Source organism: Phocoena sinus, chromosome 20 (genome assembly GCF_008692025.1).
Source record: "Phocoena sinus isolate mPhoSin1 chromosome 20, mPhoSin1.pri, whole genome shotgun sequence".
Lineage (NCBI taxonomy): Eukaryota > Metazoa > Chordata > Mammalia > Artiodactyla > Phocoenidae > Phocoena > Phocoena sinus.
In genome coordinates, this window is record NC_045782.1 from 40,454,654 (window position 1) to 40,480,767 (window position 26,114).

The following is a 26,114-nucleotide window of genomic DNA, read 5'->3' on the forward strand; positions in this document are numbered from 1 at the left end:
GGACAGCTAAGTACCTCACAGAGGAGCCTGGGTGCCTCATTTCTGAAGTGAGACTAGGAAGAGAAGATGAACAATTCCCTGGATTATCTAGCCTACCCTGTGATCGTCTCTAATCATAGACAGAGCACATCATTCAGGAGGAAACTGGACTTTGGCCACTACGTATTTCATAAGAATAGAATACAAATAGGTACGTGGGGCAATTTGAACAGGACACTGCGACTAGGGTTCTGGAAGGGCCCACCTTAGAGATATTGACAGTAAACCAGACCAGTACATGGCTTTGCAAATTTATCTTCCACCAGGGAGTTCATTTGATGGATATGCTCATTTAAACTCTTTAAAGCCAAAGTAAGGTAGACAGAGGATAGGGCTTCAGCATCCAGTAGCCAGGCTAGTCGTACTGGGAAAGGGTGGGAGAGAGGTTTCTTTCATTAGATTCAAAGGATATTTATGTCTGTAAATTTTACTTTTCACAGCCCTCACCATTCTCTCATGTCTGCTCAAAACTCTCCAAAAGATGTCAGTTTGGGAAACTCAACTAAACCAAAATTCCTAACTGGATTAGTTCAGAATTCAAACTTGTAATGTTTTAATCAGGGCCGTTGTCTAGAATGTGAGCAGATTTTCTAAGGCTACTAAGAGGACACCTGTGATGTAACATTGCTCTCTTTCCCCCCTCTCTAGTGAAGCCTACTGTTGATACCAAGCCTCCAGTGGTGCACACACATCACATTTTAAAACTGAGCAAACTACAGGTACTTGTTCCTGCCATTATTGATTTTATCTATGTCCTAAAGAGGGCCAGTTTCCCAGAGCCTTCTAAATACCCACCTCACCAAAGATTCGTTCACCCTTCTCCTCCCCATACACACCACCCCTCGATTCCTCAGCTTCTCTCCCAGTCTCCACTGTGGCCCCCAATATGCCCCTTTCGCACAATCCCAGAGGAGGGGGATGCTCAGCGTTTGTGGGATGGAGCCCCATGTAGCAATGACGTCACCATGATGGGGTGGGGTTTCTCACCAGGGTGAACAAAAGAAATTCGACAAAATCGAATATGAAAACAAGCAACTGTGTCAGAAAATTGCCAACGCCCACCACGGCCCCGCCAAGGTGGATTGCTGGAACGAATACTTCTCTAAGAGGTAGTGTTCTTTCTCTTCATTTCATTTTCCAAAAGTCAAAATTGACTTCACCCTTTTTGGGTTTTAGTGCCAGAGGAATACTTAAGGGAAGTTATCTTGAGGGATAACCAAAGAGACCAAGTTAAGGAGAAAGAAAACCACCCCAAACAGGGACCTTTCTCTAGCGTTAAAGAGCTTTTTTTCCCTCTAAGAGACTCTTCAGAGTCCTATTTAGAGTTTGACACAAGAAAGCACTTTTGTAAAATGGTGACCATAGCTGGGACTACAGCACTCTTAAAATTGTTTCCACAAATATTTCCTGAACTACCATGTGCTAAGCACCAGGACTATAGAGGTGAAATGAGAAGTATATTTCCTAACTCCAAAGAACCCAATGTCAGGTAAGGGGGACATTTATGTAAATAGTTATGCAGTGTGATCAGGGCTCCAAAGGAGTGTATGCAGGGAAAGAAAAGTGTTGTGTGTGTGTGTGTGTGTGTGTGTGTGTGTGTGTGTGTGTGTAGGGGGGGTGGGGAGTGTCAAGAAGTCTTTCCTAATCCTTGTATTCTGAAATTGAGTTGACAGCTGAGGGGAGTGAGGTGAACCAAAACTTGTCATCAGCCATTTGTGATTTATCTGTAGGCAAGACCTTCATCCTCTAAACCAGAGATTCTCAATCCTGGTTTCACATAATAATGCCTGGGAAGCTTTTGCAAAATGCCAATGCCCAAGCTCCATCCCAGACCAATAAAGTAGAATTTTCTAGTAGGCAGCGGGGCTGAGAACCACTGATCTTAATCTGAAAAGGCTTTGCACGTTTCCCAGAGTGTGGTCTGGTTCAACAGGCGTACAGGGCCTCAGGGCTCTGCGGGACAGCTGGTTCCCTGCCCTTTGGCAGCCTGGATTTATGACATCACGACTTCATCTCCCCCACTCCCATCCAGGAGGAGAACTTTATTCTTCACGCATCTTGGGATTTTGTATTTTTCAGCTTAAACAGAGAAACAAGGAACCGGGAGCTATTGAGAATCACCATGGAAAACCAGGGCATTCTGAAGAGGCTCGGTGATCGCAAACCCCACTATGACCGCAGCTCGTTGGAGTTAGACTGGCAGGCACGTGGGTACTCTGATATTCCTATGCACGCACAGAGTTTGCGTTCAGAGTAGAGCCAATCTCAGGAGAGACCCCTAAGCGGCTGAGGGTGAAATCATGAGAAATGCAACCATCATTGAAAGAAAAACTATCCAGAGCCTACAAAGCTAACAAGAGGAGCAAACCATCCACCAGCTTGGTAGCAAAGCCATTATGTGTCAGCTTCAGAGAATATCTGGTAGCATCTTCCCTCATCCCTTAATTCATTCGGGCTGAATGGACAAGCAAAGGGGATGAGGGTATACAATTCAGTATGTGGTTGACTTGCTTCATTTAGGAATGGCTCTTCAAGAAGGAAAAAAAAAAGCCATCCGCAGTGCTTTTATAAACTTCCACTCCCTTTCTTTGCTCTGAAAGCCTTTTCTAAGCCACCCGTAGGATTTAGGACTTCAGCTTTCGCATCAGCACCCTGGCATTGACATAAATCTTTCTGATTCTTTTCCTTCAAGAATTCAAGGCGCTATATCAGAAATACAACCAAATATCTTCTCTCCTGAGATGAACAGGTATGTCTTCAGACGGCTGCTCTTTATTAGAGAACACGGTGATCACAGTTGATGCCAAAGTCCTGAAAACCGTGTAGATGGAGAACGAGGGGCCCAACTAAGGGGTGGATTTTGCTCTTGTGTAATATTCATTGGCCATCCAGTCAGGGACTAGAGCTCTGTCTTTGTTTCCTCTCTGCATACAAGTAGGAAATGACTGCCTTTTGTCATCAGCTTTGAGGCCTTATGTGAGTCTAAGGAGAAGTGATTTGTTTCAATAAGACGTAAACAGGAGGTCTTGTGGCTTTAATATTATGCTAAACTTATATTACAGATCTCTGTCACTGTTCAAAAGTAATATTGCGTTGGCATTTTGTATTATTTCATATTATTAGTAGTGACTAAGTTTCCCCGCTCTGCTGCTGCCCCTGGGGAGAAGGGTAAATGGACACTCAAGCTTTCCAAAGAACAGTTCTGTATAATTGATGGCTCTCCATTTCTCTCCTTGTCCTCTCCCTGAATACAAGGTTACTCACCATGGAAAAGACAAGAGAAGGCCCTAGGATTTCTTAGCTGCTTAGGATTTCAAGACACTCCTAAGTGCCTGAATGCTCGGTCTTAAGATGCTACAATAAAGCTTGGAACATAAAATGAGTAAGTTACATTTAAAGTACCCAAAGGCTTTAAGTCCCATCCCCAAATGGAGACAGAATGGGGCAGGCAGAAGGAAAGATGCAACAGGCATTTTTATGGGGGGCTATGACAAGTTTTAATGAGAGAGAGAAAGAGACAACTTTTTAAACCATACACCATCACCACCACCCCGGGGGAAAGAATAGGTGGGGTGTGATGATCCAGCCACAAAGTCAGCTCTGTCAAAATGGAAAACAAAAGCATATGAACACGTGACAAGACAGTGGTGCGTGTCTCCTGTAATTGGTCTAATTATTTTGAAAGAGAGTAGATCTTACCTGTTCTTATCACAAATAAATGTTTTATTTTAAAATAATTAGATTTACAGGAAGGTGCAAATAAATGTACAGTGGGGCCTCCTGCACCCTTCACCCAGCTTCCCCCAACGTTAACATCTTGTGTAAATACGGTACAGTATCAATCTAGGAAGTTGACATTGCTACAATCTATAGAGCATATATAAATTCACAATTATACATGCACTCATTTGTATGTAGGTGTATAGCTAGTTTTATGTAACTAGCATGTCTCGTTTTGTATAAGTACAACCACAGTCGAGACAGTGAACTGTACCATTATGGAAATACTCTGCTGTACTACCCCTTTTGGCCACAGCCTCCCTCTTCCTCCAGCCCTAGCCCCTGGCAATCACTCATCTGTTTTCCATCTCTGTAATTATGCTGTTTCATGAGTGTTACATAAATGGGGTCATGCAGTATGTATCCATCCTTTTCAGATTGGCTTTTTTCACTCCATATAATTTCCTTGAGGTTCATCCAGGTTGTGTATACCCAGAATTCATTCCTTTTTATTGCTGAGTAGTATTCCATGGTAGGAATGTACCACAGTTTAGGAATGTACCATTCACCTACTGCAGGACATTTGGGTGGTTTCTAGTTTTCTGACCGTTTTTGAATAAAGCTGCTGTGAACTTTTGTGCACAAGTTTCTGCATGAAAGTAAGTTTGATTTCTCTTGGATAAATGCCCAAGAGTGTATTGGTGGGGTTGTACGATAAGTCCATTTTAAAAGAAACTGTAAAGCTATTTCCAGAGTGGCTGTACCATTTACATTCCCACCAGCAATGGATGAGTGAGCCAGTTTTTCCACATCCTCAGCAGCAATTTGATGTTACCACCATTTTTAATTTTAGGCATTATAACATGTGTGCAGTAGAGAAACCTGCATTTCTCTAATTAATGAAGTTGAACATCTGTCATATGCTTACTTGCTATCTGTATATCCTCTTTGGTAAAATATTGGTGCATTTGCCCATTTTCTAATTGGATTTTTTTTTATTGAATTTTGAGAGTTTTTTACATATTCTAGATCCAGGCCCTTTGCTGGATATGTGATCTGCAAAATATTTTTTCTGTAATTTATCTTTTCATCTTTCACAGAGTAAAGCATTTTAATTTTGATGACATTCAATTTATCAATGGTGAAACTGTTCTGTATCCTGGCTCTCTCATATCAATATCCTGGCTGTGATACTGTGTATAGTTTTGTAAGGTGCTACCACCTGGGGAAACTGGGTAAGGGGGACACAGGATCTCTCTGTATTATTTCTTTCACACATGTCAATCTACAATTATCTCAAAATAAAAAGTTTAAAGAAAAAATCAATATGTCCAAGTGTAAATTCATTTTTAAACTGGTTCCAGTTCATCTCGGTTTGAGGAACTATTCTTCTAGACATCCAGGTGAGAAGTCTGGCAGTCATCCTTTACTCCCTCTCTTTCATCCCTTCCTCCTTCCTGCATTTTTTTTTTTTTTTTTTTTTTTTTTTTTTTGCAGTACACGGGCCTCTCACTGTTGTGGCCTCTCCCGTTGCGAAGCACAGGCTCCGGACGCACAGGCTCAGCGGCCATGGCTCACGGGCCCAGCCGCTCCACGGCATGTGGGATCTTCCCAGACCGGGTCACGAACCCGTGTCCCCTGCATCGGCAGGCGGACTCTCAACAACTGCGCCACCAGGGAAGCCCCTTCCTGCATATTTTTTTTTTTTTTTTTTTTTCATTCAGTACGCGGGCCTCTCACTGCTGTGGCCTCTCCTACCGCGGAGCAACAGGCTCTGGACGCGCAGGCTCAGCGGCCATGGCCCACGGGCCCAGCCGCTCCACGGCATGCGGGATCCTCCCGGACCGGGGCGCGAACCCACGTCCCCCTCACCGGCAGGGGGACTCTCAACCACTGCGCCACCAGGGAAGCCCTCTGCATATTTTTAATCTACCAGTCCTGCTTCTCAGTCTTTGTATGTGCTACTGCCCATTTCAGGCGCTTGTGATTTACAACCGGTATTATTAATGCAAAAATATGCCCGTATCACTTTCTAGCTTAATACACCTTCAATGATTTGCCATTCCTTCCAGAATGAGCCACACTTCTTAATATGGCCCCCCTCAATCCTGTTCCTCCTGTCTTGGAAGCCTCTATCAACAGGAATTCTTAGTTCAAGCAACAGAAATTGACTTTAAGTGGTGAAATAATTTATTGAAAGAATATGAAATCGTTAACAGTATTTGCTAGAAAACTGCGGAACCCAGCTTCAAGCGGCACATCAAGGGACAACGCTCCAAGTCTTGCTGTAGAACTGGTCTGTGGCGCTGTGGCTAGCACAGCTGCCCTTGCTCTATCTAGAACTGGATCTTGCTGACCTGCTAGTGCCGCCTCTGAAAAGTCTTCACTGTCCCCGCCATTTTGTGTCACTATCTCCCAATTCCAAGTCAGTGAAGGTCTATCTGATTGGTGTAACTTAGATCATATATGCCCATTCCTTATCTGCAAGGGTTGGGGGAATGAGTATCTGCCTTTTTCCAATGCTGGACATGAGTTCTGCTTCTCATTCTCACCAGCACAGGAAATTTCCCCCCAGTTAGAATGAGGCTCAGGTACTAGAATTTCACAAAAATGACAAATGTCTGCAAACTTATATCTCATCATTCCTTGCCTTTTTCAACTAACAGAAGACATGTTTTCTTCTCATCCCATTCATCTGTTGTCCCCTGTAGCTGGAAAATCCATAGTTCTATGTCTTTACCTGGAAAACACCTATACATTATTTATACAAGCGAGTCCATTCTCTAGGAAGTTTCCATGAACTGCTCAGGTTATATTAGGTATTCTTTTAAATGTCTGCAGATTTTCCTGTTGTCCTTCTGTTATTGATTTCTAGTTTGAGTCCATTATGGTCAGAGAACATACTCTATATTTCCAATTCTTTTAAAATTTATTAATATGGCCTATCTAGGTGAATATTTCATGGACATTTGAAAAGAATGTATACTGTGCTGCTGTTGGGGGGAGTGTTTTAAAATGTCAATTAGATCCTGTTGGTTGATGGTGTTCAGTTCTTTTATACGCTGGATAACTTTCTGTTCTAGTTCTATCAATTGCTGAGAGTAGGGTGTTGAATTCCCCAATTATAACTGTAGATTTGTCTATTTCAACTTTTAGCTCTATCAGTTTTTGCTTCACGTATCTTATTTATTTATTTTTAAAGCAACTGGTGCTCAAGCTGTTTTTTTAAATGAATTTATTTTTTATTTATTTATTTTTGACTGTGTTGGGTCTTCATTGCCGAGCGTGGGCTTTCTCTAGTTGTGGCGAGCAGGCGCTACTCTTCATTGTGGTGCGCGGGCTTCTCATTGTGGTGGCTTCTCTTGTTGCAGAGCATGGGCTCTAGGCGCGCAGCCTTCAGTAGTTGTGGCTCGCGTGCTCTAGAGCGCAGGCTTAGTAGTTGTGGCACATGGGCTTAGTTGCTCCGCGGCATATGGGATCTTCCCGGACCAGGGATCGAACCCATGTCCCCTGAAATGGCAGGCGGATCCTTAATCACTGCATCACTAGGGAAGTCCCTGCTTCATGTATTTTAAAGCTCTGGTGTTTGTTGCATACACATTTAGGATTGCTATACCTACTTGGGGGAGTGATCCTTTTTAACATTTTATAATGTCCCTCTTTGTCCCTAGTAATTTTCTTTCTCTGAAGTCTACTTTATCTGATAATAATATAGCCTTTTAAAATGATGTCTTTAAAAAAACTGTTTGCATAATATTTAAGTTTCCATCATTACTTTCTGTCTACCTATGTACACTTGTATATGACGTATAGTTGGGTCAAGTTTTTTTAATCCACTCTACCAATATCTGTCTTTTAATTGGTCCCTTTATCCTCCTCACTTTTAGAATATAATTATCTTATGTATTTCCTCTGCATACAAGGAGCATCACATCAGATGGGGTTATAACTTTTGTTTCAACCAGAAAATATGGATAAAGAAACTCAAGAGGTGAAGAACTAGCTATTATGTTTACTTCTATTTTTACCTTTTCAGTTGTTTCTTTCCTTTCTGAAAGTCCCAGCCTTCTGCCATTTTGTTTGGAAAGCTTTCTTTAGCCATTCTTTAAGGGTCAGTCTCAACAAATTCTGTTAGTTTCCCTTCATCTAAGAATGTCTTTATTTCTCCTTTGTTCCTGAAGGATAGTTTCCTCACATATAGGATTCAAAGTTGACAATCTTTGCTGTCAGCACTTGATAAATGTGTCACTTTTTCTGGCCTCCACAGTCTCCTTGATAGTAATACTAAAATAGTATTAGTAATAGTAATAGTATTAGTAAAATAGTAACACTTGCGTTAGTGTTCCTTCCCATTGTTTCTCCCTGTTCTTAAGATTTTTTTTTCCTTGGTCTTTAGTTTTCAGAAGATTAATTATGCTGTATCTTGGTATGGATTTCTTTGGGCTTATCTTATTTTGAGTTTGTCACCTTCTTGAATATGTAGATTTATATCTTTCATCAAATTTGGGGAATTTTCAGCTATTATTTCTTTGAGTACTTTTTGGTCCCACACTTTCTCCTCTCCTTCTGGGACTCTGATGATACAAGTGTTAGCTCTTTTGTTATTGTCTCATGGGTCCTTGAGGCTCTCTTTTTTTTTTTTCCCCAGTCTGTTGTTCAGATTGAGTAATTTTTATTGATCTTTCCTCAAGTACCCTGATTTGATCTTCTGTCATTTCTACTCTACTATTGAGTTCATCTGAGTTTTTAATTTTACAATAACTTTTCATTTCTATAATTTCCACTTGGTTATTTTTCATAGCTTCTATTTCTTTGCTAAGATTTTCTGTTTAAACAATTTTTTTAAGAGAATTTGTTATTGATTGTTGAAGCATTTTTACTACAATTGCTTTAAAATCCTTGTTAGATAAATTCCAACATCTGAATCATATCATATTGGTATCGATTGATTTTTTTTTTTTCTTATTTAGATTAGGGTTTTCCTGGTTTGGGATATGATGAGTGATTTCCTATTGTATCCTAGATATTTGAGTAGTTATGTTAGGAATCTCTTAATGCTATTTACATCTTCCATTATAGCAGGTAGGAGTCCTGTTTAGGTGTAGTGTATAAGTTTCTGCTTCTTTTATGGGTTTTATTTCCAATGACATTATAGTTTTCTGAGCCTTCACAATACTATTCTGGTCTGCTTGTTCTTTGGATGCTTCCAGGACTCCCACTCAATCCCTGCTGGTGTCTTCTGCAGTGTAGGAAGGTGCTTCCCTGGGCTGCACAGTGTTGCTGGACCACCTTCTGCAGAGGGGCAGGCAGGCACTGCTGGGCCTGGGTCTCCTAATATCACTGGGTGGAGGACAGCGAGACATAGGGCTTCAATCCTGCTCTGAATGAACTGGGCCACCTGCTGGTACCCAGGTGTGGAGTTAGGGCTGGAGCTCCCCAGTAGGTCTCTACTAGGCTTCCCCTTCCCTGTCCTTTGGCAGAGAAAGCAAGCTTTTCTCCCTTCCTCTCTCCCTCCCTTTTTTCCTTCCTTCCTTTTTTCTTCCCTGTCTCTGTCTATTGGTGGTTCTGGGTTGCAGGTCGGGTGTAGGAGATGAAAAGAAAACCCAGGAAAGTCACCACACTGTTGTTCCTCAAGTCCTGAGGCTTCCTAATCAATCCATCATCTTCTCTCCAGCTTTCAGAGTCCTTTTATCATTGTCTTTTTAATAAATTTCCAAGGTTTTAAGTTGTATTTAGAGTTGAGGAGGAGGGAAAAATGATTCTACATCATCTTGTTCTGAAACCACAAGCCTGACTTTTAAAGGAAGCAGTTTGAGACTGTATTCAAAGGGCAGGAAAAAAAAAAAAAAAAATCCATATCGACTCCACCAGTTAGAGAAATGCTGCTTATTAGTTCTAAACTATATGATTCAAGAATGGGTTTTGTGCATATGTTGGTCTGTAGTTATTAAATAAGTCACCAAATGCTTTCATATTTTTGGACACATGATCCTGTGATTGGTGGCATAAATGATGTAACCCTGGGTAAGTGGATGTAAAACTCCGATGGGTCACATGTCTTAAAGCACGTATGTTTTCAAACATACAATGGTAAAAGCACAATTGGCTAATGTTTAACATAGCTAAGCATTGCCTGTGAAGGACAGATGGTTATAATTTTCTTAAACCCATTTCCTTCAGGGAGTGGAGTGGATGGTAGAGAAGATTACAAATTTATGGATCAAGGATGGCAAACAGGATAACTCACTTGCCAGTTCTGCTCAGTTGAGACTGGATACTATATCCTGAAAGATCCAAAGCAGTGCCTACATTCAGCAAAAGAGTACTGTGATCAGTTAGTGCTGTCTGCCACGGATATAAGAATGGTTGGTGGCAGCACATATGCCCCACCCGTCTAACATCCTTGACCTAGAAGAGCCCTCCAGAGCTCACATTCTCTCTGGTTGTAGACACAGGCAGAGAGCTTACCGGCATTTGAGGGCCCAAGGGGGGAAAAAAAGGTACATTTTGAGAGGGATGAAATAAGCAGATTTCTTGGTGTGAGGCCCAGAGTGATGGACTTTTGCAAAAATTTTGCCCAGGGGGTCAGAACATATGTGCTACTGGCTGGAATGGGACTGGGAATTGAATTTACACACATTCCACCAATATATATCTGTAAACAGGTGCTTTTTTTTTTTTTTTAAATAAGACTTTTCTTTTTACGAACAGCAAAAACACTTTACAAATGACCTGTCTCTGGGGCCCTGTCCATTCTACTCACAGATTTCGTAGCAGCCAAACAGCTGTCAACACAGCTTGCCTTAGAGGGTGAGAAGGCTATTTCGACAGGAAATAAAGCAGGCGTCACATTTTAATACCTTGCTTCACAATACACATGAAGGGAATGATTACTATTTCATCTGACAATTGTGCGAAAATATTCGGAAGCGGAAAATGTCTGTTGTAGTATGAAATATAAAAAAAAAAAATCTGTTATTCAACCACTGTGCTCCTACAATGGGAGAAAAACCACCCAGATGGGACTTCAGAGTTGGTGAGGATCTCCACCAAGGGGCCTCCCTAGGTGATTTTTCTGGAGTAATTTTAACTTATGTGTTTTTTGCCTGAGAGCTGAGTTTAGATCCTGGCTCTCCTGAATAATAACACACAACTTGGCATATGCCATTCCACTTCAAAGGGCAGCTGCCCTCCCTGTGCTGGTTCTATGTGGAACAGCTCAAGACTAATTTCACTTGATAAGAATCCAGTACTTTGTAAGTGCAAAGAGGTCCTCATCCTTTTGCTAGAAAGGTCTGAAGAATGTGATCCTGTTAGGTGGACCTACCAGGTTCACGAGCTAGAATGTGGCATAGGTATCCTTGTGTAAGAAGGCAGAAATGGAAATTTCTAAATGGGCAACAGATCTTCTCCCTGGTGCTTCACCCTTCACCTGGCCTCCTTTTTTTTCTCATGAGGAAGAGAGCTTGAAAACTTACACATGTAAGCAGACTATTTTCAGTCTTAGAAGCTGCAACCACACTGCATATTATTGTAAATTCTAGCTGAGAACACATTCCTCACTTCTAAGTCCATAATTTAACAGGTAGCCTCAATTATGGGACCACAAAAGAAACAGGCAGTATAGTGATTAATGACCATCTCTGGTATTAGGAAGACCTGGGCTCAAATACAATGGCTCTGCCATGTTTTTCAAGCTGTGTGAGCTTGAACACATTATTGAAACTTTTTAGCCTTGTTCTTCTCGTTTGTATAATAGGGATGATAGGAATCCTACATCAGGGAATTCCCTGTGGTCCAGCGGTTAGGACTCGGCGCTTTCACTACGGTGGCGAGGGTTCAATCCCGGTGAGGAAACTAAGATCTCACAAGCCATGTGGTGCGGCCAAAAAAAAAAAAAAAAAAAGAATCCTACATCATAGGCTTGGTGCATCTGTCAAAATCACGTACGTAAAGGCCTTAGCATAGCTCCTGGCACAGAATAAAGCTTTATATACATTGGTGTAGGGCGCGGCCGGATAGCCATTACGCATGCACTAAGTATGCCGCTAGGGCGTATGCACCTAATATGCTAATCAGGTTTTGAAGCAGTGGCCTATCCAAAGTCCGGCTTGCGAAATGCGATAACCATACGGACGAATCAGGGACTTACACGAGTCCTTAAGCCCTTATATAAGCAGACAGGCTCGAGCGTACGGGGTCTTCCTTCCATCCGCCCGAAACCAAGCTGTACTCCAATAAAGTGTGATGCGAGAAGAATCTAGCGTGTGGTGATTCGTCATTCTGCTGGTCAGAAGCGGCTCGCCGCACATTGGCTATTAATAAGAAATAAAATTCTCTGAAGCTAAGATATATCACAAATCCTGTGTGACATTAAGCACTTTTGCTCAGAGACAACCCATCAGGCCCACACTCAGAGTCTATGTACTTTGATTTTGATGGTCAGGACTGATTTATTGTGAATTAGGCATAGTTATGACAGGGGGGAATCATGTGGTTTCCCATGATGTAGCAGGATAGGAGCCCCTATAATCTGAAGGTAGGGACAGGTGAGAACCAAGAGAGCTGTCAGTAACAAGAAAGACAAGTGATGGAATAAAATAAATCAAAGCAAGCAAGCATCAAGTTTCAGAGTCTGAGAATATTTAGAAAAGGCACAAGCAGCCTGACATTCCGCAAGAGTCCCTGAAAACACCACTGTATCATGGAAGAGTATAGTAAATCATGGTGACAGGGAAGGGTGCCTTAGTCTGCCAAAAAAGTTGATGAATGCTCACTATTTAGGAAGGCAGAGAACCACGTTTTCCATTACCAGGCAAACACACACTACCGAAAAGGTTAAAATCAACATTTTAGTGCCTGAAGACAGGGGAACTTCAATTGCATGGAAAATCCTCTTGGGTGAAACAACTCAACTTCCAATGAAGCCGGATAAATGAAGTGTCACTCTGTTTATAAAGCTTAAACACCTCTGCAAATTGGTACTGTATACATTCACCACCACCACCCCCCAAAAGACAGTGGCTACTCAACTTTGGTACGGAGAATCAGGGTCAACTTGCCTGTGATACTTTAATGAATGACATGTGTTATTTTGTGATATGCTCCCTTTCGACTTGTATGTTCGGCTCCAAAGGGGTGCAGTGAAAAGCCACAGACAAAAACCAGCAAAAAACAAGACTCCCCACATAGACTCTTCTTGATAATGGAGTTTATGGAAAATTCTGCCCTTCTCGCTCAAGATTCCTTGATGGTAACATGGGGGAGCCTGGACCAGGTGGTCTTCCAGGTCCCTTCCAACCTGGATGTTCTAGGATACAGTTACCTGACCCAACTAATAGGTACCCAGTGAGTTTCCTTGCTCAGCCTCTCTAAGAGCACTCTGAGCTGGCTGTACGCACTCTGGAGGTCCTCCTTCACCAGCACAGCATCTACCAGGTGCCCGTAATGCTGGTCTATGAAGGCAGCAGAGGCGGCCATCTCTCGCTGCTCCTCATCCTGCAAGGAAAAGGGGCAGTTAGGGAACAACTGGGTTGTTCTCCCCCCAAATAAGAAACCTACAGCCTTGGGCTTCCCTGGTGGCGCAGTGGTTGAGAGTCCGCCCGCCGATGCAGCGGACACGGGTTCGTGCCCTGGTCCGGGAGGATCCCACATGCCGCGGAGCGGCTGGGCCCGTGAGCCATGGCCGCTGGGCCTGCGTGTCCGGAGCCTGTGCTCCACGACGGGAGAGGCCACAACAGTGAGAGGCCCGCGTACCGCAAAAAAAAAAAAAAAAAAAAAAAGAAACCTACAGCCTTTGTCTTGGGCAGTGTCCAACCTCTCATTTTTAGGTGATGAGTGGATGACTATGGCCCTTGAATAACCAACTGGGTACACAAGAACAGAGCATAGTGATGCTAGCCTATCAAACTTCCAAGAAAGTTCATGGGCTGCAGCCATAATCATTGTTCAGTCATTCACAAGATATCTACTGAGGACCTGTTAACTGCTAGCCATGCTTTGGGCAGATGTTGATTCTATATCTGCTGTCTATATATGTCAATATCACACTTCCTGTCCGAAGGTATTTCCAAACTAGCAGTACTATTGTGTTGCATGGCAATTTGGTTAAATAATTGCAGGAAAGAACTAAAAATAGTAGTCACTATATAAAAGCAAAGCAAGCATTTCTGGAATCAACTAGGGGAAAAAGAAGGAGAATAAGTAACTCAAATGCCTTCTGAAGACTCCTAAATTCACATGATATAGAACTCAGTTCTTCTTTTCATTTCCTCAAACCAGAGCCCAACATTAGCACAGTTGACAAAGCAGAGATATTTAAGAAAGTGCTGGGACAACCCTGACCCAATCCCTCATTTCCTTAGGATACCTGGCTTCTTTAATCAGATTGCTTTCCTGACATCTAACCGTAAGGTCTAGACAGCCAATGATCCCTCCTTTACCCAACCTACCCAGTGTTTTGTTTGCTTCTTCATTCAAATATACCTCTAGTATGTAGAATTTCAAGCAGGTAGTTCACTGACTGTTAGCTTGGGTTTTGGAAGAAAGGAAAGGGGCAGGATCCACACCGGGTAAAACTGCAAAGTGAAATTTGTGGCTGGCATTCACCCACCTCCCCTTCTATCTCCTTCCAGTCCTCTGCTGCTTTCTCGCCTCTGCTTCTAGGAGCTCTGTTTTTATGCTGCCATGGAGGGGGTGAGCTGTCTTCCCCTAAAATGACCCATATTCCAAAATGTTCCCTCCCCCTCTCTGTCACCAATCAAAACCAGACTCCTACTTTAGTGAGAGCATCCATGCTTTCAGAAAATATGTTCTGAAGGTCTAGGAAACAGTTTATGCGTGCTACCGCAAAGACAGAAGAGACCTACGGGAAGGCTTAGATAACTCCTTCTTACTTCTTTCCCCCAGGAGGGAAAAACCTAGATTAAATTGGGCAGAGCTTCCCAATTCTATATGGCATCTTGCAGGGCTCCTCTCCTACTCAAAACCACCCTGCAGTGTCCCACTGCTGCCCCTGGATCTTTCATCCCACTTCCCCCACCCCCTTACACACATATATCCTGTAGACTGTCTGCCGCTACTAGAGTTTCCCCTCCTCCAGGTACCTTCGTTGTTCATCCTGGAAGCATTTATCTATTTAAGCAATTATAGAAGGAACATTCTTTTGCCCCTAAATCACTCAATCTTCCTAATAAATACCTGCCTCTTGAAAGAACTCAAGTAATCTCTAATGGAGTAAAACGTGTGACATTTGTTTTGAAGCTGTCAGTCCCCTGAACCCTTTCCCTGCCCTGTAAAGGTGGAACTCGACCACCTGCAGCTTCAGCAAGAGAGTCACAGTCCTGAGCTGCACATAGGAAAGATTCCCCCATGATGCCCCTTGCCTCCATCCTGGATTAGCTTGCTGGATCTGAAGTTGGTGTTTCGGTTAAAAATTCTTTGGGTTTGGCTTAGGAGTTCAACAAATTTTTGTGGTACATCACACTCAGATCAGGTCCCTGATAGATGTCAGTCCCTTAACTTTCCAACGGGGTGCTTATGTGAGGGAGTGGAGGGTGGGGAACCCAGGCAAAGCCAATTGGGGGGCACTTCTGGCTGCCCCACCCTGAGTCTTCAGATCACATGACCATCTGAGTCTGGCCAACAGGCAAAATGGAAAGATGGTCTTGTGTAGAAGGTATGGGCACCCACATGCAGCTAACGGCCCTTTTAGGCCTTCGGAAGAGAAATGATCAACTTTAAACTTACAAGTGGGGCTGCTGCATCCTCACCGGCTGGGGGCGTGGGTGGCGTCTCCCTCTTCTCCTGAATTGCAGGCTTTACAAATATAACGTAGGGTTTAAACTCTGAGGTCCTCAGTTGTTGCAGTACCTGAGAAAGGCAGTTCAGGAACATTATACACGTGGAGAATATTTTATTTTGAGGCGCACTTCTTGAATACTCAGTAATGGTGTCCTTCATCACATAAGCCCAATGGCAAAGGTCCTGATTATATGGTCATACGACAATGGCCTTCATCCGCGCAGACCACCTGCTCATTTTCCCGCTGGCCTCAGCTGGACCCTGAAGGCTCACCTGCCGAGAACGGAGGTTCCAAAGCCTCAGCTCCGAGAGTTGCCATCTTTCTTAGCTCTCACTACCCTCCACCAAGCTCTAATTGGCCTTCGTACACCCTTCTCTGCCTGCCTAGTCCTGATGGAAGAACCAGAAGGATTCAATGTGTGTACTTGTTTAGTCAAACGTCATCAGTTTGGACTAAGGCAAAATTTGTGCTATCACACAGGCCTCCTCGTGACATTCAAAGAAGAAAAGGTTTGCCAAGCAAATGAAGAGACTAAGAGATTCCTTGAAGCAAATTGTAAAGACTTTAGAAGGTTTTCAATATGCAAATCGCCCTGTTAATTAGTGCATTTTATTTATGATGTAAGGGCCTGTATTTGGAAACACTGGTATTAAACTGCTATACGTACAGCTTGCATCCCCTCTAAACCAATAAAATCACTTTTCAAAAAAATTTTTGAAATTCAGACTTTTAATTTCCACTACCAACTCCCAGTAAGTCCAAATTCGTGAGGGTTTTCCTTTCTGGACATAAGGTGCTTTTTGGAATCCGTTTCAAGCCAACTTCTGTAAAATAAAGCCTACAGTGTATGTCATAAAATCAGAGCTCAGCCCCTATTGAGTTCAAGGCTTACAAATTTTTCTCAAAGACAAGGTTAGAAAGACGGTTAAGCCCCTGTGGGGTGTGCAGAACTGGAAATGTCTCTGAAGCACTACACAGGGTCAAGTCTGCCCTTTTTCCCTTTCAAACTGCTCTCCTGACCACCTCCCTCAGTGGTTCTCTAAGTGGTTCTCTGATTTCACTTGTCTTCGTCGGGGAAGGGATGGCCCAGCTTCCACTGGTGCATTTACATCTAAGTCCCTGACTGTCAGGTCATAGTGGACCAGTCGGTGCCACCATCTCCTGCATGATTTACTCCATGCAGAGGTTACTATCTTGGGCCTGTGGGCCACCAAGAGGGTCCCTCCAATTCATGTCATTTTTGTGTATAGAGGTGCACATTTTGGGATACAAAAGCTTTCATGAGATTCTCAAAGGGAGACCCAAGGAAATATTAACCTCCAGTGCTCTGGAATAAAAAGTCCCTGGACTAAGGTCGAATGTTCTGTGAAATGTACAACCCCCTAGTTTATAAAAATTCCATTAACAGGAAATGCCAAACTGGCCCAGGAACTCACATCTGGCTCCACGTCCACCAAACACACTTTGTTTTTGGCCATCACAACCTGAATGGCTTCCAGGCTGGTTCCATAGAGGTTTTCCTTATATTCACCATGCTCCAGGAACCTAGAACAGCACCACAGGGGAAAAGGCCTGTCAGCTGCTGAGTTTGCCTGAATTAACACAGAAGGTGAATGGCCCACCACGACTCCCCGCTCCTCTTCCCATCCTCTGCTTCCCCTGACTTTTCCAGAAGCCCTCCCAGGAGGTCAAGTGGAAGACTGGACAGATGCAAAGACACACAGCTGCACGGAGGCCCCACTGGTCCATCAAGGAAACGTACTTGTTGTGATGCAAGTCGGCCTCAAACGCTTGCTTAGAGACGAAGTGATATTCCACCCCATCCTCCTCATGGCTCTTCCTGGGCCTGGTGGTATCTGTGAAAGAGAGGAGGGTAGCTGGGCAGAGATGTCACAGCACAGCGAGCCCGTGCCCTCATTCCTGTCCGGAGCTGGTCACGGATTTGTGTACAAACCACCCACTTCCCTCCACCGAGGGTCCCTGTGTGCAGGTACGTCACTGACTTGCACGGCTCTGTGATGTAGGCAAAAGGAGGCCTCCGGTTTTGCAGATGAGGAAACAGAGGTGCAGAGGTTAAGCACCGTGTGGATGTCCCACGGCTGGGAGCAGAGCTGGGTCGGAACGCTCTCTGTCTCAGGCCAAGCGTATTCCCTTAACCACTCTGCCAAACTGCCTCACTGATGCTGTGGCTTTTCAAAAATCGCCTAAGGAATCCCTAGTCCTCTAGGTTTTATTTCCTAATTGTTTTTCTTTTAGAGAGCCAAGGGGGCAAAAACTCAGTTGACCCTGCTGTATGTTTTAAATTTTTTATTCAATTATTTCTCATCTGGGGAGAAAAGGCATGAAGACAGACAGTCCCCTCGTGGACTAGATGTTTCCGCAAGGCTGGCTCTCACATAATTTTTTTTTAATTAATTAATTTATTTATGGCTGTGTTGGGTCTTCGTTGCTGCGTGGGCTTTCTCTAGTTACGGCGAGTGGGGGCTACTCTTCGTTGTGGTGCGCGGGCTTCTCACTGCGGTGGCTTCTCTTGTTGCATAGCACGGGCTCTAGGCGCGCGGGCTTCAGTAGTTGTGGTTCACGGGCTTAGTCGCTCCGCGGCATGTGGGATCTTCCTGGACCAGGGCTCAAACCCGCGTACCCTGCATTGGCAGGCGGATTCTTAACCACTGCCCCACCAGGGAAGACCCCCTCACACAATTTTTAAACACATAGTGTTTTCCCTCTGATTTCCATAATAGAATCAAGGCACGCACCTCTGGGGAAAATCAGATCCTCCACAGAACAAGAGCACTCGCGAAGCAACACACAGCTTTTTCCAGAGCATTCCAAAAGAAAAGAGGGGGTCTCAGAGGACAGTGTTTTCTCCCTTGTGGGCCACCCAGGGGATGCTCTGTGCGCCGTGCGACATCTGTGTCCAACCTCTGGCAGAGCTGCTAGGGTCACCTTTCCTGACCATGTCCTTGCTTTAAAACTTTTATTCACCCACTGATTACATTCTAAACACCTTAGATGAGTATATGAGACCCTCTTAATCAACCCAGCCTCCCACTCAGCTCATCTCCCCCCACATCACCCACACTAACTTCCCCAGTCCCTCCCATTGCTGTACTGGGTCATATTTTGTCCCTTTGCACATGTTGTTCCCTTGGTATAGAGAACTCTTCCTTCTCTGCCTGAAAAACTCCTACTTACTCTTCAAAACCCAGATAAAAGTCACTGCTGCTGGGAAGCCTTCCCTGACTCGTCTGGTTCCTAATAGCAGGGAGAAAGTCACCTATCTGTGGGATGTCTAGAAGCAGGTAGGTCTAGCCATCCAGGTACTCCACCCCCAGAGGATGGGTCTGGAAGTTTCTGAAGGATCCATGTGTGAACAACTTCCACACGCCCTGTTTCAGTCCATCCTTTCAGCCTGGAAAGCTGTGGGCTCCCTAAAGTTCTCCCAGGTCCATCACAGGTGCTTCCAGAATGGCCTCCCCAACCCCCCATGACCCCGCCACCACATCCCTACCACTTCAGGTAGGATTCTGGAAGACAATTCTCATAACCCATAGACTGAGCTATGAGCCCTGAGGCCCAGGGGAGTGATACGGCAAAAGAAAGAATACGTAGGTGCACTACCTCGGAATACTCCAGAAGGGTCCCATTACTGCCACCACAGCATCCCCTTCTCAGTGGCCATCAGATGCCCACATTGTATCCCTCTGAGGAAGAGGACTGAGAGTCTCAGAAAGGAACAGCCAAGGACAGGAAGTGGCAAGCAGCAGGTGAGAGGCTGATGTGTGGCCTCAGTAAGAATGTGACTGCGGGGGGATTCCCTGGTGGCACAGTGCTTGAGAATCTGCCTGCCGGTGCGGGGGATGTGGGTTCGAGCCCTGGTCTGGGAAGATCCCACATGCCGCGGAGCAACTGGGCCCGTGAGCCACAACTACTGAGCCTGTGCGTCTGGAGCCTGTGCTCTGCAACAAGAGAGGCCGCGATAGTCAGAGGCCCGCGCACCGCGATGAAGAGTAGACCCCGCTCGCCGCAGCTAGAGAAAGCCCTCGCACAGAAACGAAGACCCAACAGCCAAAAGTAAATAAATAAATAAATAAACTACGATGGTTTATTTTTAAAAAAAAAAAAAAAAGAATGTGACTGTGGGGACTTCCCTGGTGGTGCAGTGGCTGAGAATCCGCCTGCCAACGCAGAGGACACGAGTTCGAGCACTGGTTCCGGAAGATCCCACATGTTGAGGAGCAACTAAGCCCGTGCGCCACAACTACTGAAGCCCATGCACCTAGAGCCCGTGCGCCGCAACAAGAGAAGCCACCGCAATGAGAAGCCTGCACACCGCAACAAAGAGTAGCCCCCACTCACCGCAGCTAGAGAAAGCCGGCGCATAGCAACGAAGACCCAACGCAGCCAAAAAATAAATTAAATTAAAAAAAAAAAAAAAAAAAGAATGAGACTGGGGCAGGTTGCCTGGGTTTGAATCTTGGCTCCACCACTTACCAACTGTGTGACACTGGACAAGTTACCTAACCTCTCTGAGCCTCAGTGTCTTCCTCTGTATGGGATGATGATGATCCTCTTCTCAGGGATACTGGGAAGGCTGGCCAAGCTACTGCACATAAAAGCTCTTGGTAGAGCTCCTAGCTACTGCACATCACATTCAGAACCAGGACTTCTGCCTACTGGATTTCAGCATCTCCAGCTGCCTCTGGACTCAGGAGTGTACATAGCCACCCTGCTGGACTGGATCCAGCTGCAGGCGGAGTGCCCGAGCAACACTGCTCAAGGGCTCTCAGGCTTCCCCAACCTACTCTCTTGCCCAAGCAGAGAGCAGGGGCCATAGGAGTCAGAGTCATTGGGAAGAGGAGGCTGAAATACACCCACTGCTGGGGGCCCCTTGGTGTTGGGCTGAAGTTGCCACTTCACCTGCAATGAGCTCTAGACTCACCTCCCATCCCAGGCAAGAGCCAGGCAAGTGGTCCTCCAGTTACTGCCTCAGAGGGTCCTAGTGGACCACTGAGAGTGGGTCTCTTCCCATCATGCCTAGGTCCCCTGATGTGCCTATAGCAGGCAGTGCCTGGCAGTCCTTCAGACCCAAAGTAAGGATGAAGATGGATACATGGAGTCAAGTCCCCAAGAAATATTCATGTGCAGACATGCTTGCACACACACATACACACACACACACACGAGCCCTCTTACGTGGAACAGCGACACCAAAGTGCTGTGGGTTCTCTGCCACGACCTTCTGCTTCAGCTCGTGCAGTCGGGCTCCCAGAGACCCTGGGAAACAAAGGGAAGGCTGCAAGGTCCCTGCTGAGCTCCCTCCACACCCCTCCAGGGAGAAACCAGCCCATTCTCTGGAGACGTCACCTACCGATCAGAACCACCAGGCGGGGCTGCTCGCCAGGCTGGTGCTGGTACCTGGTCACCTCCTCGTAGGTCGGCAGCTTCGGAGACTCGGCCACTGCAGATGTCTTTCCTTCCTGTGGGCTTCCCAGTCTCTCCCTGCGGCCCAGCCGGAAGCTCCTCCGAAGACCAGCTTGGGGAGAAGGGCAGGGGGACACTGCGGCATTTGTCCCAGTATCTCCCTATAGACTTTCTCTACCTGGTCAGACCTGGAGGTGGGACTGAGACCCACGGGCCTCTCCCAACCACCTCCTGCTACAGGAAGGGGTTGATCGGGACGTACGGTAATATGACGAAAGGGCGATTACCTGGCGTCCAAAATTTAGGGTTCAAGGCTACTGCTTTACTTGGTATGTGACTGACCTCAGGCAAGTCATCACCCCTCTGCGCCTCAGTCCCTTATCCATGAAAGGGAATCCAAATCTACAAAGGCAACGGGTGCTCCTAGATTGGATCCTGGATCGGGGGAAATGCTCTAAAGGACATTATTGGGACTACTGGCAAAATTCTGATATGAACACGATATTAAATAATAGAATTGTATGCCTGTTAAATTACAGGAATTTTTTAAAAAAATAAATAAAATAAAAAATAAATTCCCAGAATTTGATAATAGCCCTGGGTTACATAAGAAAATGTCCTTGTCCTTAGGGGACACATGCTGAGCTATTTAGGAGTGAAGGGACATAACGTCCACAACTCTTACGTGACTCAGGGGGAAGAGGGTTAAATGTGTACGTGCAGAAAAAGGGAATGATAAAACTAATAAGGCAAAGTGTTAACATCCGGGGAATCTGCGTGTAGAGTATATGGGGGTTCTTTGTACAATTCTCACAACTTTTCAGTAAGTTTGAAATTGCTTCTGAACGAAAAGTTTAAAAACTCTTCGCCTGTCTCTAAGGCCTTTGAAAAGATTTACCAAAATAAAAGAAGTGAAGGTACTTTGGAGATCGATAAAAGGCTCCATTGTTGTATGGGGGTGGCAGAAACACTGAATAAACTACGATTGAGATTATGGTAATAATAAAATCAGTATTAATGTAGGGGTCCTGCCAGGGCACTGCTCCCAGTGGCTGGGTGAAAGTTGGGGTGGGGGACCCCAGGCCTGGGCAGGCTCAGCCCAGCCTCTGGCAGACACAGACTGAAGGAAAATGTGGGTCCCACAGACTCAGCTGCTCTTGAGGGGTTCCTGGGCTTGGATCACCTCTCCCTGACCCAGGAGCCCACGGTGGTCTGTGCACAGGCGGGGGGCGGGGATCTCGGGGGGAGAGCCCCCATTACTTACCCACATAGTGTCCTTTGAAATATCCCTCACAGTCACAGGTCTCTGGGGACCAAACAGAGAGAGGGAGGCCAGTGAGCCATGCTGGACACATGCCCCAGCCCGGAGGTACCCAGGCCCCGGATGGCCAGGCAGAGCCCTCTGGGATGGAGTCTCGGGGGGCCCAGGACAAATGCCATGTCCCGGCCACCCCAGGTAAACAAGTTCCTCTGTTTCACCCAGTTCTCCATGCTTAGGCCACAAACAGCCTTTCCAGGCCTGGCTGGGGTTCTGGGCCAGCAGACCTCGTTCCAGCCCCTCAGCGTTAGGATCAGTGAGAATAAGGAGGGGAGATTCACTCGCCCTGCCCTACCGCTACCCAGCCGGGTCACGTGGTCATCCCAGCCAAAGTCCAGGGAGGGCCGGGCCCCACGTCCCCACCAGCTCTGCAGGCCTCAAGGAGCAGGTCGGTCCAGCTGACAGAGCGGGGAGCGGGGTGCCAGGAGCCAGAGGGGCACAGCAACCCCAGAGCGGGGTGGCAGAAGGGAGAACAAGCCCCTCCAGCCCCAGACACTCTACAGAAAAGGGGCCTGTCCATGCACACAGGGGACAAATACTGGGCCTACCTTTGTCACAAGGCTGATCATCTGCGGTTTGCACAAAAGACAGATGGAACAGCGTTAGCGGAGGGGAACCGCGAGGCCCTGTGGCCCAGAGGCAGCCGCAGCCTCGGGTGCCTCAGGAGCCCTCCATCTGTCCCCTCTTTCTTTCCTCCAACAAACCCGAGATCTGAGCTGCGGTGCATTATTAAACCAATACTTGCTCTAATTAGTCCTCCTGTGTGTGTCTCATTAGCGGCCCAAAGAAAGCCAGATCTTCACTGGCATAAGCAGCCTCAGGGCCAATTTACTCAGCAGCCCCTCCGACCTGAGAGCAAGTCTGGAAAGGCGGCTGTCGGCAGTGGCCACCCAGCCAAGGGAGCAGCTCGCCCTACGATGCCTGCAGCGGGACCAGGACCTGCTCTCTCTTCTCTTGGGTTTGAGACTCTCCTGGGCAAATGCAGGTGCCAGACGACAGAGTGGCACAGCGCAGGGCTGCGGGCCAGCTGTGCTCCATTCATCTGGCATTGTTCTGGCGCCCCACTTGGTTCCAAGCCCCCCCTTCCCCCCTAACCCCTGACCCCCAGCTAGGGAGGCCATACCCTGGGTAAGCTTCCTCTCCATACGGGGCTCTAACCTGGGGGCTCTGATCACAGGCCCTCTGGAAACCTGACCCCAGCCCCACTCCCTTGACTTCATGAGCCTCTGTTTAATCGTCTTGGCAAAAGGGATGCCCTGACTCCACTACTACCCAGGGCTGTTGTGATGATTAAAAGGCAAGAAGGTAGGTGAATGTGTTTTCTAAAAGGTAAGTGATGCAGAGAGTAGGGTTACTAGACAAAATACAATACGCTCTGTTAAATGTGAATATCAGATAAACAACAAATAATTCATTAGTATAAGTATGTCTCAAATATTGCATGGGATATACTTATACTAAAAACCCATTCATTGTTCATCTGAAATTCGAATTTAACTGGGCAGCCTTTATTTTTATTTGCCAGATTTGACTGCTGACTCAGAGGCACGGGATCGCTCACAGCCATCTCCATTCCCTTCCAACATTAGTGGTTCTTAAACTGTCAGGGTCAGAGAGCCCCTTGGGGATCTAATGAAAGCTGTGGAGCCTCTCCCAGGCACAGACACACAGATACACAACACACACACACACACACACACACACACACACACACACACTTCGCACAAAATTTTGGGAGCAGTGTTACCATGCCCCCGCAGTGTCATCTATGGGCCCCAAATATAGTAGCTCCTCTCCAGGGAATAGCTCTCCGCAACCTACCCCCATTTCCCTTCTTCATCCCTCTCCCCAGCCCCTCCTCCCTCAGGAGGCCTGAGAGCTCAGACAGGACCCTCGGTGCCCCCTCCAGCCCAGTGCTTGCTTCTTCCCCACACAAAGCCCCAGAGCCCTAACCCCAGCCCCTCCCTGAACTGCTTCCCTGAAGTGCCATCCTGCCAGTCTACTCACACGGGGGCTTCTTGAGGCTCTGGGGGCTCGGCAGGGTGCCCGTGGCTCTCCGGTAGCTTAGTCGCCTGTGCGGACACAAGGGGATGGGCAGGCCCGTGAGCTGGACCAGAGAACCAGTCATAGGGAACCTTCTGGAAAACTCAGGGAAACCGAGGCCTGGAACCCACAGGTGGGGATAGCCTGGCACTCCAAGGGCCTCCTGCTTCACACTGAGTTCCAGTGAAGAGGGACATTTTCACAGGTTCTCACTGGTTCATGAGGAAGAAACTGAGTTTCTTGCTCTGGGAGAAGCTTTTCCAGCCCAAGGTGGTCACACACAGGGGTACAGCCCAGTGTCCATGGTCAGCAGTTGGTCGTTACTTTCCCATGGCTGATTCTCAAGGAAAGGAGGCACCTTCTCCAAACTCACCCGGCCTCCCCATCTCTGAGGAAGTTGGAAAACAGCAGAATGACTCCCAGGAGAAGCCGAGGGTGAAAGTGACCCTAATTTAATGCCCTTCCCCACCCACCCTAGCCCAACAGAGAGCTCAGCCTGGCACATTATGCAATGCGTCCCTGGGTGGAGAAGCCACCTCCAAGGCCTCTTTGAGCTGAGAAAACACCCAGGGCTCCTAGAGGTCTCTAGATTTCCACATTTAGATGCAGCTAAAGAGCCTTCCCCCAAGACCTGTGAAGCCAAAGATGCAGATGGGTCTGAGGCTCCCCTGAGGAAATAAAGCAGCAGTTCTCAAACTTCAGCTCCTCAGATTCATCTGGAATACCTGTTAGAACACAGAGCTCAGAGTCTGCCCCTGGAGTCTCTGATTCAGCAGGTCTGGGGCAGGGCCCAGGCAGGGATTGGCATTCTAACAAGTTCCCAGGGGATGCTGATGCACCCGGTCTGAGGACCACACCAGGAGGGCCACTGAAACAGATGAACCCTGAGGTCTGTTGCTACAGCATCATTGCACACCCCAAAAATGGAAGAGGGCTACAAACCCCAGGAGAGGCTTGCAGGTGTAAGTGCCACACCCTCTGAGCCAGGATTTACACTTTGGGCAAGCTATCCTCAGGAAACAATTTGAAATGTAAGGAACAGTCTACTTGCAACATAATTATCTGCACATAGAATGTAGCAGTGAAACATTAGAGACAGCGTCAAAGTACAGCCACACGGAGGAAGCAAAGTCACTCAGGTAGGACCCTTCCTCAATGAAGCCTTCCACGCGTGCCCGGACGAGGGCCAACCCTCCTGTTAGGACCTGGCGGGGCCCGGTGTCCTCCTCCCACACACCCATCACATTTATATATAAAGTGTTCGTCTGAACCATGGGTGACTTTTCAGCTAAACTGTAAGCTCCTCCAGGGAAGAAACCATAGCTGCTGCCTGTGAATGAAGAGTACATCTCCTGATGAAATATTATATTACCATCAATTAATAGTACAGAATAATATTATTCTAGAGTAATATAGGAAATGCTCATGTCAAAATGCTAAGCTACCAAAAAAAAAAAAAAAAGCAAGACCTCGAATTCTATGTGCACCACTCACATAACAGGCACAGGAAGGAAATAAATCATGTTGTTTAGATAGCAGTGAGGCTTTGGGTAATTTTCTTTTCCTCGTCCTCCTCTTCTGTATTTTTATACTTTATTTCTCAACTTGCCCTAAGTATGCATTATAAAATATACATTAATTTAATAACATAGATTTCCATCTTTCAATATTTATTGAAATCTCAAACAGCCATCACCACTGATGATGGGAGATAAAGGGCCAACACAAGTACAATCGGTACTTAGCCCAGAGGACACCCAGTGGGCC

At 46.1% G+C, this 26,114-nt stretch overlaps 2 protein-coding genes across 3 annotated transcripts in view; one reads left to right on the forward strand and one right to left on the reverse strand.

Annotated features, from left to right (window-relative positions):
- Positions 1–15,207, forward strand: CFAP97D1 (CFAP97 domain containing 1). Its single transcript, XM_032616805.1, has 6 exons — positions 1–190; positions 688–758; positions 1,030–1,148; positions 2,119–2,242; positions 2,732–2,788; positions 15,022–15,207. The coding sequence occupies exons 1-5, from the start codon at positions 67–69 to the stop codon at positions 2,777–2,779; spliced, it is 486 nt and encodes a 161-aa protein (XP_032472696.1). The 5' UTR covers positions 1–66; the 3' UTR covers positions 2,780–2,788; positions 15,022–15,207.
- Positions 12,813–26,114, reverse strand: part of MPP3 (membrane palmitoylated protein 3) — a 27,089-nt gene continuing 13,787 nt past the window's right edge. For both annotated transcript variants that reach the window (XM_032616804.1, XM_032616803.1), the window contains 9 exons: positions 24,312–24,376; positions 22,853–22,873; positions 22,251–22,292; positions 20,934–21,098; positions 20,759–20,839; positions 17,325–17,418; positions 16,999–17,107; positions 15,508–15,630; positions 12,813–13,257 (listed from right to left, as the gene is read on the reverse strand). In XM_032616804.1, coding sequence (XP_032472695.1) covers positions 13,081–13,257; positions 15,508–15,630; positions 16,999–17,107; positions 17,325–17,418; positions 20,759–20,839; positions 20,934–21,098; positions 22,251–22,292; positions 22,853–22,873; positions 24,312–24,376 — 877 coding nt within the window. In that variant the 3' untranslated portion in view covers positions 12,813–13,080. The remainder of the gene's footprint in view (positions 13,258–15,507; positions 15,631–16,998; positions 17,108–17,324; positions 17,419–20,758; positions 20,840–20,933; positions 21,099–22,250; positions 22,293–22,852; positions 22,874–24,311; positions 24,377–26,114) is intronic.

Coding starts and splice junctions, on each gene's coding strand:
- CFAP97D1 (XM_032616805.1), top strand. CDS start 67: ATGAACAATTCCCTGGATTATCTAGCCTACCCTGTGATCGTCTCTAAT. Junction 191..687: donor TAAGAATAGAATACAAATAG/GTACGTGGGGCA, acceptor CCCCCTCTCTAG/TGAAGCCTACTGTTGATACC. Junction 759..1,029: donor TAAAACTGAGCAAACTACAG/GTACTTGTTCCT, acceptor GTTTCTCACCAG/GGTGAACAAAAGAAATTCGA.